General features: G+C 50.3%; 1 protein-coding gene across 1 annotated transcript; it reads right to left on the minus strand.

Moving 5' to 3' along the window:
- Window positions 1–963: 963 nt before the first annotated feature.
- LOC112115674 (zinc finger protein 250-like) lies at window positions 964–13,573 on the minus strand. The gene is made up of 4 exons (XM_029912203.1): window positions 13,541–13,573; window positions 9,565–9,691; window positions 3,060–3,173; window positions 964–2,730 (listed from the first exon to the last, which is right to left on the minus strand). Exons 2-4 carry the CDS (start codon window positions 9,689–9,691, stop codon window positions 1,016–1,018), a joined length of 1,956 nt encoding a protein of 651 aa, XP_029768063.1. The 5' UTR covers window positions 13,541–13,573; the 3' UTR covers window positions 964–1,015.
- Window positions 13,574–15,632: the final 2,059 nt, after the last annotated feature.

Raw genomic sequence — 15,632 nt, forward strand, 5'->3', positions numbered from 1 at the left:
GAACCCAGCACTCTGGGGAATTTGGGGAGGGAAGGAGTTACTTTTTGGACAGCCCCCTTCCAGGAAACAGCTCCAGGTAATTGGAGTAGCCCAGTCCAGGGGCTGGTGGAAGATGAGGGGGTGGGACAGGTGTCTAGAGGGAAAGTGGGGCCTGGCCCAAGTGTCCTTCTCTTAATCTCCATGGAAGGGGGATCCCATCTAGGAAGGATGGGAGAGGGGGAAACTTCAGCCAGGCCGAGGGAGTGTCTGGGGAAGTTTTTCTCTCTTCCTTCCCCCACCTGTGGCCCATCAGCTCAGCAACCAAGGCTGCAGCAGGGAGATGGGGCTGATTGGGGCTTCCCATCCTCTGCCTTGGGTTTGCTTAGACCAGTCTAATATGGTGTTAGCTACACTAGGAGAATTTTCCACACTGGGAACATCTCAGAGCTTTCTTCCCTGTGTGGATTTGCTGATGCCTGATACTATGGGAGCAACCAATTTCCCCCACAATTTTCCCCCACTTTCAAGGTCTCTCTGTTGTGTGGATCACTGATATGTGAACTCAGGTTGAATCTTTTCCCACAGTCAAGCTGTCACTCAGTAAGAGACTTAAAGGTGGCAATCTTGCAACAGAAAAGCTTCAAAAACAGACTCCAACGAGAAACTGCTGAACTTGAATTAATATGCAAACTAGATACCATCAATTTAGGCTTGAATAGAGACTGGGAATGGCTGAGCCATTACACACATTGAATCTATTTCCCCATGTTAAGTATCCTCACACCTTCCTGTCAAACTGTCTGAAATGGGCCATCTTGATTATCACTACAAAAGTTTTTTTTTTCTCCTGCTGATAATTGCTCATCTTAATTAATTAGCCTCTTAGAGTTGGTATGGCAACTCCCACCTTTTCATGTTCTCTGTATGTGTATATATATCTCCTTACTATGCATCCGATGAAGTGGGCTGTAGCCCACGAAAGCTTATGCTCAAATAAATTTGTTAGTCTCTAAGGTGCCACAAGTACTCCTGTTCTTTAAGCTATTTCTAGGGTCTCACCTTTGTGGAGTCTCTGATGTTTAGTAAGCTCTGAGCTCCTACTGAAGCTTTTCCCACAGTCAAGGCATTTATGAAGGTTATAACCTGTGTGGATTCTCTGATGTATAATAAAGTTTGATCGCTGATTGAAACTTTTCCCACACTGCAAGCATTTATGGGGGCTCTCTCCTGTGTGGCTTGCCTGATGTCTAATAAAGTTTGTTCTCTCAGTGAAACATTTCCCACAGTGGAGGCATTTATCGGGTTTATCTCCAGTATGAATTTTCTGGTGTCTAATAAGGTGTGAGCTCTGAATGAAACTTTTCCCACACTCAAGGCATTTATAGGGTCTCTCCTCCGTGTGTGTCCTCCAATGTCTAGTGAGGTATGAGCTGTGGCTAAAGTTTTTCCCACAATCCAAGCACTTATGGGGTCTCGCTCCAGTGTGGGTTGTCTGATGTGTAACAAGGCTTGATTTCTGAATGAAACATTTCCCACAGTCCAGGCATTTATATGGCCTTTCTCCCGTGTGGATTCTCTGATGTTTAGTAAGATTTGATTTGTGACTGAAACTTTTTCCACAGTCCAAACATTTATAGGGCTTCTCTGCTGTGTGGATTCTCTGATGCACAATAAGGCCTGAATTGTGAGCAAAACTTTTCCCACAATCCAAGCATTTATGAGGTTTCTCTCCTGTGTGTATTGTCTGATGTGAAATAAGATTTGTTCTCTGAATGAAACTTTTTCCACAGTCCAAGCACTTATGAGGTCTCTCTCCTGTGTGGATTGCTTGATGTGTAACAAGAGCTGATCTCTGTGTGAAACTTTTCCCACACTCCAAGCACCTATGGGGGCTCTCTCCTGTGTGGATTGCCTGATGTCTAATAAGGTTTGGTCTCTCAATGAAACTTTTCCTACAGTGGAGGCATTGATGAAGTTTATCTCCTGTATGAATTCTCTGATGTCTAATAAGGTGCGAGTTCCGAATGAAACTTTTCCCACACTCGAGACATTTATAGGGTCTCTCTCCCAAGTGGGTCCCCCAATGTCTAATGAGGTATGAGCTGTGGCTAAAGCTTTTCCCACAGTCTAAGCACTTATGGGGTCTTTCTCCAGTGTGGATTGTCTGATGTGTAACAAGGGTTGACTTCTGAATGAAACATTTCCCACAGTCTGGGCATTTATATGGTCTTTCTCCCGTGTGGATTCTCCGATGTTTAGTGAGGTTTGAGCTGTTACTGAAGCTTTTCCCACAGTCCAAGCATATATAAGGTCTCTCTCCAGTGTGGGTCCTCCAGTGTGCAGTGAGGTATGAGCTGTGGCTAAAGCTCTTCCCGCACTCAAAGCATTTATGGGGTTTCTCTCCCATATGGATTGTCTGATGTGTAAGAAGGTGTGATTTCAGAATGAATTGTTTCCCACATTTGAGGTACTGATTGGGTTTCTCTTTCTTGTGATTTGTCTGCTGGGCTGTGGTTTCCTCAGGATCCTTGCATCCTCCCACATATTTAATAGATTTAGCCACTTTCTTGGTAGGCTGGTTTCTGAATAGCCTCTCTGACCAGTGCTGATTTCCAGAGGCTTTTCCTTGTTCCAAGCACTGCGAGAAATTCCCTAAAGCTCTTCTCCCAAAGGTCCTCTGTGGTTCCACTTTCCCAGGAAATTCCTGATATTGATGATCCTCCTCTTTCTCACTCTCTCGCTTATCACCTGCTGGGAGAGAGACAGACAATCCAGGCAGAAGTCATTGTCTGTGGTGGGGAGAAAGAGGAACAGCACAAAGGGAAAATCCAACACAATAAATTTTCAAAGACTGTACAATTGGATTCTGCCTCCACATCCCATCCAAACACTCACAGGGAAGGAAACGCCTGCAGCTGGCAGGATGGGTGGAAAGCCATGAATGATATATACTGACTACAGCCCTGACCTGGGTGAGATGAGGCAGAACTGAGGTGCTCGCTGACACCACATTTTTGGGATTCTCAATGTTTTCCCTCAATCGCCAGATGGTTTCAGTGTCAGTTTTACCAACTCCTTACCTATGTGGGTATCTCTCAGAATCTCCCTTTCCTGGCAGGCCTGGAGATCGGGTACCCATGGCTCTTCCCATCGTTCCAGCCGGGTGATCAGGTCAGGTTTGGGAATGGGAAATCCTGGTCAGGGGTGAAAAGAGACAAGATCAGGGTGCATGGAGGATTGGTAGAGTATTTGTCACAAAGTACATTCCTGGAGTTGAACCTGTGCCTGTGCTGGGGCAACATGGAATCCAACATAGAATGTGGTCACTGAGCCCCCTTGGGAAAGGCAGATGTCTGGGGAGGTGAGAGGAATTGTTACACCCTCACTAGGAGTCTGCAGGATCTGACACACACACAACTTTGGAGTTAACTCCCTGTCTATTTCTAAACCTGCAATGCCCAGACCCCTCCTCATGGCTGGAGCTCGTCCCAAGAAGGGAGGTGAACAGGATGTGACACTGCACCGCATATTCTTCATAGTGATATTATTATGAGATAATTATAGCATAATTATTATTCCTTTTTTGCAAGACAGGTCATGTAAGATCTTATTGGAAAAGTTATGATTTGCTGAATATGAATATCCAATTTGTATGCAAGTATAATTTTTGTATCTAAAGTTATGATTATTGACTCGGGATCTGTAATTCAAATGGGCTTACTCTGGAAAACACCCACAGACAGCCTTTCAGATACAACAATGAAGAAGCCAGACGGGGCTGATGGTCCATCAGCAAAGACAATGGACTGTGGAATAGCTTAACCTTTCTGTGGGCATTTTGGCCAGCCAGTTAGCAGTGGCTGCTATAACTATACAAGGACATGTGATCAGACCACATGTCTCTGGACTCCATTTTGGGATGTCAGTATTTTTCCACAAACCAGTCTGGGAACCAAGTTTTGAAACAAAGGGTTCCCACCGCATGCTAAAGCTATCCAAGGCAGGGAGTGAATTCATCTGTTGTTCTTCACTCCCCATACAAGAAGACTCCTGGAAACACCTGAGGAACAAAGACTGAACTGGGGTAAGTGCTGGATCCAGGCTGAAGGGATTTCTAGCCTGTGTATGAAGACCTGAGAAACCCAAGCTGTAAAGCTAACACAGCTTGTGCCTTAAGAATCTACAAGTCTGCCTGTACCATCAGTTAGGGTGAGAATCTGCTAACATATCCAATGTATATTAAGTATATTAAGCTTAGTTTGTGGTTTTGTTTATTTGCTAGGTAATCTGCTTTGATCTGTTTGCTATCACTTATAATCACTTAAAGTCTATCTTTTGTAGCTAATAAACTTGTTTTATGTTTTAATCTAAACCCAGTGTGCCTTTAAGTGAAGTGTCTGGGGAAAAAATCTTAGCTTGATTTAACACAAGTTTCTTGCATTTCCTCCCCACACTGAGGGGGCAGGCGAACTCTGTGACCTTACCCTGTGCAGCGTAATATGGTATAATTTTGGGTTCATACTCCAGAGGGGGTGCATGCCTGGGGAGCTGGGAGTTATCCTGGTTGTAGCATTCCTGTTGTTGGTTCATGCAGGGGCTGGACAGAGAGCCTGCATGTAACTGCACGGGGTGTGTCCCTGCCTGTGTGGATGCTGGTGGAAGTGTGGGACTGGGAGTGGGTCTGCAGCTTGTCACAGAAGCACAGTTTGAGAGGGAGCCCAGGCCTTGTGGGTCAGAGGGCTCAGTGGTACCCCAGTTCCAGGTGGCACCCCAGGGGGAACCAGTCACACAGGGATTCTATGTGTGCCTGAGAAATAATACAGACAGGACAATACATGGCTTCTGCCCCCTTGAAAGCTGGAGGGGTGGGGATGAGATAGAATGTCCATTAGGTTTTGACACCCCTATCTCATTGGAGGGTTTAAGGAGATGAAAGTCTCTCTCACACAGCAGCTGTGGATTATAGGGTTCGTTCACCTCCAGTCAGGGCCGGCTCTGGCTTTTTTGCCACCCCAAGCAAATAAAAAAAACTGCGGGGGGGGGGGGGGGGGGGGCGGGGCGGCGAAGCAAAAAAAAAACCACCACACCTGTGGGGTGGCCGGAGCGGCAAAGCAGGGGAATAAAAAACCCACGGGGCGGCCGGAGTGGCAAAGCACACACACACACTACGGCCTTGGCTACACTTGCAGATGTACAGCGCAGTGAGTTAAACCTGACTTCGTGCAGCTAAGTAGGGAAAGCGCTGCAGTCTGTCCACACTGACAGCTGCCCAGCGCACTGTCATGGCCACATTTGTGGCAATTGCAGCGCTATTGGGAGCGGTGCATTATGGGCAGCTATCCCACAGAGCACCTTTTCCCATTCTGGCGCTGTGGGTTATGGGAAGGGGGCGTGGGTGCGGGGGATTCTGGGTCCTGCCCCAACGCTCCGTGATGCATCACTTCGCATCCCAGAAATCCCTTTGTTTCTGTCCAACTTTGGCGCCATCTTTCAACGGTTTCTGTGCAGCGCGATCTGTCTGCGGGAAATGGAGTCCAAACTGCTGAGGCGTATGCTGACGAGTCTCGCCAGCACGTCACGTTTGGCTGTCGAACTATTCCTTAAGATCCAAAGTGACAGCGAGAGTGAAGGTGAGGAGTCCGACGATGCTATCGAGCCGTGTAATGTGTACAACACGAAATTGCTTGTGGCATTCACGGACATGCTCAGCACCGTGGAACGCCGCTTTTGGGCTCGGGAAACAAGCACTGAGTGGTGGGATCACATCGTCATGGAAGTCTGGGATGACGAGCAGTGGCTGCAGAACTTTCGGATGAGAAAAGCCACTTTCATGGGACTGTGTGAGGAGCTTGCCCCCACCCTGCGGCGCAAGGACACGAGATTGAGAGCTGCCCTGCCAGTGGAGAAGCAAGTGGCTATTGCAATCTGGAAGCTGGCAACTCCAGACAGCTACTGGTCGGTCGCAAACCAGTTTGGAGTGGGAAAGTTGACCGTTGGAATCATGTTGATGCAAGTTTGCAAGGCCATTAATCACATCCTACTCAGAAGAACCGTGAATCTGGGTAACGTGCAGGAAATAGTGGATGGCTTTGCACTAATGGGGTTCCCTAACTGTGGAGGGGCGATAGATGGGACGCACATTCCTATTCTGGCACCACCCCACCTAGGATCCGAGTACATTAATCGGAAGGGGTATTTCTCTATGGTTCTCCAGGCGCTTGTGCATCACCGTGGGCGTTTCATTGACATTAACACAGGCTGGCCCGGAAAGGTGCATGACGCACGCATCTTTCGGAACACTTGGCTGTTCAGAAAGATGCAGGCCGGGACTTTTTTCCCAGAGCGGAAGATCACGGTAGGGGAAGTTGAAATGCCCATTGTGATCCTTGGAGATCCCGCTTACCCGTTAATGCCGTGGCTCATGAAACCCTACACAGAGAGCCTTGACAGCAGCAAGGAACGGTTCAACTACAGGCTGGGCCGGTGCCGAATGACTGTGGAGTGTGCCTTTGGCCGTTTAAAGGGCCGCTGGCGATCTCTGTATGGGAAGCTGGACTTGGCCGAAAACAGCATCCCCGCGGTTATATCCGCGTGCTGTGCCCTCCATAATATTTGTGACGGGAAGGGTGAAAGCTTCACTCAGGCATGGACCTCTGAGGTTCAACACCTGGAGGCTGAATTTGCACAGCCAGAGAGCAGGGCTATTAGAGGGGCCCAGCGCAGGGCTGCAAGGATTAGGGATGCCTTGAGGGAGCAATTTGAGGCTGAAAACCAGCAGTGATATCTGGTGCCCTGCACGGGAGTGAAGTGCAGTAGTTCCAATCTTTAGGAATCAGTGTTTGCTAAGCAGACAAGCAGACTTGCAGTGCCTGTTTATTTCCTGTGCTAAGGAGTCTTTTACTTTATGCAATAATAAAGAATGTTTTCAAAGCCAAAAAATCCATTTATTGAAAAGAAACAAGGGGGTGGAGTGGGGAACAGTACAATTACAGATTCGCGTATGTCCTGTCTGGTGTGCTGTGCACTGAGTGCTGCACTTCAGGACAGCTATACTGCATGGTGATGGGGGTTGAGTGCAGAGGGTAAGGGTTGTGGTTTTCAGGGCTGGGTGGTGAAGATACTGGTGTTGGAGGCAGCGGGTGGTGTGAAGAACACGGAAGTTGGGGAAAGTGGGTTGGAGGTGACAGTGGGGCACAACGGAAAGAGTTTTGGGACAAGGGCTGGGGGTGGGGTGGCGTTTGCGGTACTGCTCCTCTTTCTGCATGGCTACCAGCTCCTGGATAGTGTCTGCTTGGCGCTCCAGGATGCTTATGAGCCGATCCGTGCTTTGCTGCCGGTGCGTGGTGCTTTGCCGCCGGTGCACTGCATTTTCCTGGCGGATCCTGCTTTCTCTCTCCCTCCAGTTCTGTGCTTTCTCATTCTCTTTAATAGATTGCCGCATGACTGCTTGCAGCATGTCTTCTTTGCTTTTTCGCGGTCTCTTCCTGAGTCTTTGCAGTCTCTGAGCAGGCGATAAGAGGGACGGCTGAGGTCTCAAGGTTGATGCAGCTGTATAGGCAAAATGCAACATTTAACAGAGGCAGCATTGTTTATACCAGACAGAGTAATGATTCCCCCCGCACTTAAGGAGTAGAAAACACACAGGGTCTACACAATAGCATAATTTTCCCGTCCGAAACAGAGCACACATATCCCACGGGAGCCTCAAAATGGTGAGGAAGGGGGACTGATTGTTTCAGGGCTGCACTGTCCTCTGGGTTTCTGTGCCTTGGGGAGAGCCAACAGCTTCAGGGGGCACCTACACTGAACACTGTCCCAACATTTTCCACAGGAGTTCGTCCTGGACGATATCTCGCTGTTGAGGGTGACCTGGGAAGCAAGGGAGGGTCTTCTACTGTAATGTGGCTTCCGCCCTGGCCCATATGCAGCTTGCCTGTGTGCAGCAATGGTCCCCCCGCCCCTCGCGGCACAGTCACGTTAGCCTGGCTGGGACAAGGACTACGGTGGCTCTCCCGATAAACCTGCGCAAGCGCATTGCACACGTTCTGGATGAGACATTTGAGGAGATTACCGAGGCCGATTACTGTGATGTGATAAACTACATCAATGCACTATTCTGCATCTAAGCATGCATGCCTAACCCTCCTCTCCCAAAGAGCCCGCACCGAAAAAATTCCTTCCCGGAAAAAAAACCCGCTTACCGGGAACCTGCTCTTCTGTTTGTCCACCACCAAGTACCGGCCGCTGCGACTGGCTACCTTCCTCCTGGCTCGAGAAGAGCTCCTGGCTGCATGGCTCCAGGGATTCCGGGGTGTCTCCATCCGGCCCACCACCATCACTCCCGTTTTCCTCCTCCTCCTCCCCCCCACACCGGCTCTGAAGTGTCCATAGTGGTGCTCGGAGTGGAGGTGGGGTTAACCCCAAGTATCGCATCCAGCTCTTTGTAGAATCGGCAGGTCCCAGGGGGAGCACCCGAGCGACCGTTTGCGTCGCGGGCTTTGTGGTAGGCACTCCGCAGCTCCTTCACTTTAATCCTGCACTGCAGGGCATCCCGGTCATGGCCCCTTTCCATCATGTATTTTGATACCTTCCCGAAGGTATCGTAATTCCTACAGCTGGAGCGCAGCTGGGACTGTATAGCTTCCTCCCCCAAAACACTGATGAGGTCCAGCAACTTGCCATTGCTCCATGCTGGGGCTCGCTTGGCGCGTGGAGGCATGGTCACCTGGAAAGATTCGCTGATAGCACTCCACGCCACGCCAGGCTGAGCAAACAGGAAGGGGATTTTTAAATTCCCGGGGAATGTAAAGGGTGGGTCACATGGTTGGTTACCAGAGGCCAGGGCAGTAGAGTTTGAACTGATGACCAGAGTGGCTAGAACAGGCATTGTGGAATACTGCTGAATAATTCTGGAGGCCAGTCACAGCGCATTGGGCGGCCACACTGGCGCCGCAGCGCTGCAGCGGCAGCGCAATACTTCCTATTCCTCTCGGAGAGGTGGAGTACATGCAGCGCTGCAACCACGGAGATACAGCGCTGCAAATGCCTTGCCAGTGTGGACGGGGAGTGAGTAACAGCGCTGGGGGCGGCTTTACAGCGCTGCAACTCGCAAGTGTAGCCAAGGCCAAAAACACCTGCGGGGTGGCCGGAGCGGCAAAGCAGGAAAAAAAAAAAAAAAAAAACCCCGCAGGGCGGCCAGAGCCAGGGTGCAGGCAGACTCCCTGTGCTGCAGACGTGCAGCGGAGTGCGCGCCCGGTCTAGCGGGGGGCAGGGGGTGGGAGGGAGCGGGGGAGAGAGAGAGAAGTGGGGCAACCAGGGCATCAGCGGGGCGCTCGCCACGCAGCCCCTCCCACCGCGCCGCCTGCCTCCTACAGGGCGGCCAGAGCAGCAAACCAAAAAGAACAAGAAAAAAAAAAGGGCGGCCGGAATGCCGCCCCTTGGAATCTGCCGCTCCAAGCACGAGCTTGCTCGGCTGGTGCCTGGAGCCGGCCCTGCCTCCAGTCTCTCTCTCCAAAGATGCACCTGACAGATTTGGAAATGCAGACCCTATGGCTTCTAATAACAGAGAGGCCAGGAAAGCCTTACCCAGTGAGGTCACATTCTCATAATTCTCCTCCATGACTTCCCTGTACAGGGCTCTCTGACCAGGGTCCAGCAGGGCCCCCTGCCCCTCGGTGAAATACACAGCCACGTCCTCGAAAGTCACCGGCATCTGAAACAACACATTTTCCCTACTCAGCACCTGCTGACACAGCCACAATCCCACTATTCATGGGAAGGAAGCAAGCAAGCTAGCTCACCGGGGGGGAGGGTGGGAGGGAAGAACAGAGGACCAGAATCTCACCCCCACCCTCAGGGCCGGCTCCAGGCACCAGCTTGTCAAGCAGGTGCTTGGGGCGGGCACTCCGGAGAGGGGCGGCACATCCAGCTATTCGGCGGCAATTCAGCAGACGGTCCCTCACTCCGGCTCAGAGCGAAGGACTTCCCGCCGAATTGCCGCCGCATATCGCGATCGCGGCTTTTTTTTTTTGGCTGCTTGGGGCGGCCAAAACCCTGGAGCCCTGAGCAGCCAGGAAGCTTCAGGGAGTGGCAAGAAAGTGAGAGCTCCATATCCCTCCCAGCAGACAGAGGAGGGCAGCGTCTTCTCATTTACCACAAACCTACTAGGCACAGGCTGATGTGGGAAGCAGAGCTCTGGGCAGGGGACAGGGACAGGAATCCCAGCACCTTCCCTTTGTATTCCCTGCAGTCTCTACCTAGTGGGTTCAGGCTCCAGCACTGTGGTCTGTTTTCCCAGCCCTGTCCAGAGGGGTGGGGAGACGGTTCCTGTTTCAGAAATGGGGGAATGTTCGCCTCCCAATGAGCCTGTTCATAAATCAGGCCTTAGCCTGAGCAAGTCTCAGTGGGTTTTTCAGACCCTATCCTCCTCCCTACCTGACCCTGTGCATTTTTTTTTGGACTTCCTAATTATATGTTTATACTTCATTTGCCAGAGTTTATGCTCCTTTCTATTTTCCTCAATAGGATTTAACTTCCACTTTTTAAAGGATGTCTTTTTGCCTCTCACCGCTTCTTTTACTTTGTTGTTTAGCCATGGTCGCACTTTTTATTGTGTCTTTTTAATTTGGGGTACACATTTAAGTTGAGCCTCTATTATGGTATCCTTAAAAAGTGTCAATGCAGCTTTCAGGGATTTGACTTGTGGCACATACCGTTTAATTTCTGTTTAACTAACTTCCTCATTTTTTGTATAGTTTCCCTTTCTGAAATTAAATGCTACCACGTGGGGTGCTGTGGTGTTTTCCCCCTCACAGAGATGTTAAATTTAATTATATTATGGTCACTATTACTAGGAGGTCCAACTATATTCACCTCTTGGACCAGATCCTCTGCTCCACTGAGGACTGTATCAAGAATTGCCTCTCCTCTTGTGGGTTCCAGGACTAGCTGCTCCAAGAAGTAGTTATTTAAGGTGTCAAGAAACTTTCTCTCTGCATCCCATCCTGAGGTGACATGTACCCAATCAATATGGGGATAGTTGAAATCCCCCATTATTATTGAGTTTTTTATTTTTGTAGCCTCTCATCTCCCTGAGCATTTCACAGTCACTATCACTATCCTGGTCAGGCGGTCCCTACTACTGTATTCTTGTTATTCAAGCATGGAATTACTAGATTCTATGATACAGTTTGGTTCATTTAAGATTTTTATTTCACTTGATTCTACGCTTTCTTTCACATATAATGCCACTCCCCCACTAGCACGACCTGTTCTGATCTTCCGATATATTTTGTACCCTGTATTACTGTGTCCCATTGATTATCCTCATTCCATCAAGTTTCTGTGATACCTACTATATCAATATCCTCATTTAATACCAGGCACTCAAGTTCACCCATCGTATTATTTAGACTTCTAGCATTTGCACATAAGCACTTAAAACAATTGTCACTTTTTAGCTGTCTGCCATGACGTGGTGTAATTGAATGGGCCTTTTTTTTTTTTCCATTTGACTGTTTCTCATCAGATCCTTCCCATATTTTATCATCCTCCATCCTCTCCTCCTTCCTAGGACATAGGGAATCTCCATTAATAGATCCTCCCCTAAGGGATGTCTCTGTCTGAACTAAGTGCTCCTCCACACCTGTCAGCTTTCCCCCAGCTCTTGGTTTAAAAACTGCTCTATGACCTTTTTAATTGTAAGTGCCAGCAATCTGGTTCTATTTTGGTTTAGGTGGCGCATATCCTTCCTGTATAGGTTCCCCCTTTCCCAAAAGGTTCCTCACTTCCTAATAAATCTAAACCCCTCTTCCCTACACCATCGTCTCATCCACACATTGAGTCCCTGTAATTTTGCCTGTCTACCTGGCCCTGTGCATGGAACTGGAAGAATTTCAGAGAACACTACCATGGAGGTCCTGTACTTCAATCTCTTACCTAGCAGCCTGAATTTGGCATCCAGGACCTCTCTCCTATCCTTCCCTATGTCATTGGTACCTACATGTACCACGACCACCAGCTCTGCCCCAGAACTACACATAAGTCTGTCTAGATGTCTTGAGAGAGACACGGTGGGCGAGGTAATATCTTTTACTGGACCAACTTCTGCTGGGGAAAGAGATATGCATTTGAGCTACATAGAGCTCTTCTTCAGGTCTGGGAAATGTACTCAGAGTGTCACAACAAATACAAAATGTTTAGCATTAGTAGGTAACACATATTTCAAGGGACCATTCAAGGTGAAATTGGTCCAATAAAAGATATTATCTCACCCACCTTGTATTTTTAATATACTGGGACTGACACGGCTTCAGCAACACTGTATTAAATATGAAATGGCAGAACTACTAACTGTGGTATGAATCTTTTGCTAAAATCAGCATCTTAGCAGAAGACTGGAACATAGCTAACATAATCTCCAGAGGCAATCCTGGCAATTACAGGCCAGTAAAACTAACTTCAGTACCAAACAAATTGGTTGAAAGTATAGTAAAGAACAGAAATATCAGAAACATATATAAACATTATATGCTGGAGAACAGTCAACATAGCTTCTTCAGGCCAGAGAGAGGCAGACACTACTAGCCTCTTCTCTGTCTGGTGGCAGCAGCTAATGACTGAGTATCCCTGGTCTCCTCCTGCAGTCCCAGGGACAGCCAGGCAGATGTGATCTCATTCGCCCATTCGGATCTATCCCCTGCTGTTCTGGCAGTGACTCTGAGCCCTGAATCCTGCTCAGAAATCCAAGAGAGGCCCTGGTCCGTCCTGCCACCCCAGACAGTCCCAGTCAGGAACCAGAGTCCAGAAATCATGAGTTTGGCTTAAGAAAATAATGCAATCGTGTGTCTGTTGGGGGAAAGTTCCGTGGGGATTTTGCCTTGTAGCTTTGGAGCCCTTAGGGCTTAGTCCCCTGCCCCCCGCCAGCGTGACCATTTCCTCTAAAAACAAAATCCCGCGCTGGCTGCTGGGCGGGGCAGCCCCCCCTGCACTGTGTGCTGGGGGAGCTGCCATTGTATCGCTCAGGATCGCTCTCCTTTATCACTAGCCGCTCTCCCCATTCCCCAGCCAGCCTCCGTTTGCACCGCCGTTCTCCCTCCAGCCCCCCAGTCTCACACCCCTCCCCACATATTCCTTCTATCCCAGCCCTGTTCCCTCCCGCCCCAGGATTCTCCTCCCGCACCCCGAGTCTCCGGCATTGCCTCATCCTCCCTGCAGCGCAACCACTGCCCCCTGCATCCCTGTTCAGCCCCTTCTACCCCCTCACACACCCCATTTCATCCCTCAATCCCCTCCTGCCTGCCCATCCCCCCCCCGCCCCTCTTCAGCCCCTTCGGGCTCCCACCCCCCTTTATCCTCCCACGTGTCGCTGTCCCAGCCCTCCCCAGGGCGCGCGCTGGCTTCACCCGCCCTGCAAACAATGGGAGCTGGCGGCAGCTTTCCTGGGCACGGGGCAGGAATCGCAGCCAGCTCCGCTGGGAGCAGCCTGGGGCCAAACCCTCCACCTGCAGCCCGGGCGGCACCGGGGGGCACCGCTCCCTGCGGGGATGGGCAGGTCTCTTACCTTCCCTCCAAGCGGTGCCCTCCCTGGGAGCAGGGGCTGGGGCCCGGGAAGAGGGGTCCTGGCCAGGCTGGGGTCTCTGCACTAGGAGAGGCTCCTGGGGAGCACCGGGAATGTTACTGCTCGAGATTCACCTCTCCCGGCTGCAGCCAGGGCTCCGGGGTCCCAGCAGCAGCCGCCGGGGCTCAGGGATCTTGCAATGAGCGTGAGCTCCTCACAACGCCCCAGTCACTGCAGCGAGTGCGATTCACTTCCTGCTGCCCAGCCTGAGTGACCCCAGCGATCGCTCCCAGAGCCGCATCGCAGTTTCTCCTGGGTCCTAGCGAGCAACGGATTGCACTGCAGTCCCCCTGCCCTTGACCGTGCCTTCCGGGGTCCCACGTCCCCTGGGCACAGGCAGCTTCTCTCAGCATTAAGGGGGCATCATACATAGAAGCCACTGTGTCAATGAGCAGAAAGGAGACGTCAAGATCCCAGGATGGGGGAGAAGGGGCATTTCCATGGAGACTGGGCATTGTTCCATGGAGTCCCCAGTATTAACAGGGACACATGGGGGTCCTGGTCCTAGACAGGCTGCCCAGGACCGGGAGCAGCAGGAGACAGGTTTCTCGGTGACACTGACTCTATGTGTGAGTCACTCTGATCACAGACTGGCACAGGGAGCAGTTTGTCAGAGACGGTCTCTTGTCTCCACACCAGGCTCACTGACTACTAGCCCTGGGCCTGAGCTACAAGCTCCGCTCCCCTAACTCGGGCCTTGTAGCTGTCAGTGCTTTGCCATCAGGTTCCTCTGATTATTCATAGGGCCGGATTAACCCATCACTGGGTAATAGGCAACACCCCGCCATATCTGCCCCCTGCCAGTCCCCCTCTCCTGGCTGGCTCCCCCATGTGGGCACTGACAGCAGCTCCCCATGTTGCGCCTGAATCTTGGCAATGAAGCACCAGCTGGTCTGGTTCTGGGGCTGGTGCTCTGAGCACTCTGGATAGGCCCGAATGTCCCACCATGGTTGCAAGAGGGGGAGGGAGGGAAGCATCTGGGGCCAAAATTGAGCCAGTGGCATTGTGCCATGTGAGTTGAAACACCGAATTTAGCCTCCCCCAACCCGTAATGGGGCACGGGCCTGAGACAAACCAGAGTGGGCAGTGGGGCAGCCACATGAGAGACAGACCAGGGAAAACATAGTGTGAGGCACGTGCTGGTGCTTAGGTATGAAATAGGGATCTGTGCACCTAGCCTGAGGCAGCTGGGAGCATGCCCAGTACCAGATTTGTAGGCTCTTGGATGATTTAAATGACAGAAATTTAGGTGCATAGGATCTTTAGACACCATCAGAGTTAGGCAACAGCTGAGTGGCGGGGAGGGGTGGGGGGGCAGTGGAGGATTGGTGGCATCTAAATGTCAGATTCAGATACCTAAAGTGAAAGTAGCAGCTGAGAACCTAAATCTTTTTGTGCATCTAGCCGCTGGTGCCTAAGCTGCTTTGGTAACCCCACTAGACCCCTATCTGCATCCTCAGGTACTTAATACCTTAAAAAATACAACCCTAAGTCATTTTGGGAAAGATGCTTTTGAAAAACTTACCCAAAAGCTAATGTGCTTTAAAAATCAGTTTAATATAATCTGGGCCCACAAGCACTAAAATACCTTAATTGGAATAGTATGGGGCTTTGAATGCTATCACTACAAGGCAGGGTCTGACAGTCAGTGCTAAATGTCTGAACAGACCCAATGTTAATGATTATTGCTAAAGCCAGAAACAGATTGACTTTGCTCAGAAAATGTGTTCTGCACTCTAGGGGTAAGTGCTGTAATTCTGGGGGGAAAACAATCCGTTTTTTAGACATAACAGAAGGTGAATGAAGTGCAGAGCCTCGTTCTCTCAGCAATTGAGAGATGCTGCCCCCTCCCCCCATCATTCCTATTGGGACGTCACTCGTAGCCCTTTAGATTTCAGGATTGCTCCTGATATTTACAAAATCATTACATTGGCTGATCTGTATATTGAAACTGTAAACTCTTTCCCTGAGGAGCTGTCTCCCATGATATGTATATACAGTACCTAGCACAATACGGCCGTAGTCTTCTGTGGAG

The sequence above is a fragment of the Terrapene carolina genome, unplaced genomic scaffold (assembly GCF_002925995.2).
Source record: "Terrapene carolina triunguis isolate 2854851 unplaced genomic scaffold, T_m_triunguis-2.0 Scaffold192, whole genome shotgun sequence".
NCBI classification, from domain to species: Eukaryota; Metazoa; Chordata; order Testudines; family Emydidae; genus Terrapene; species Terrapene triunguis.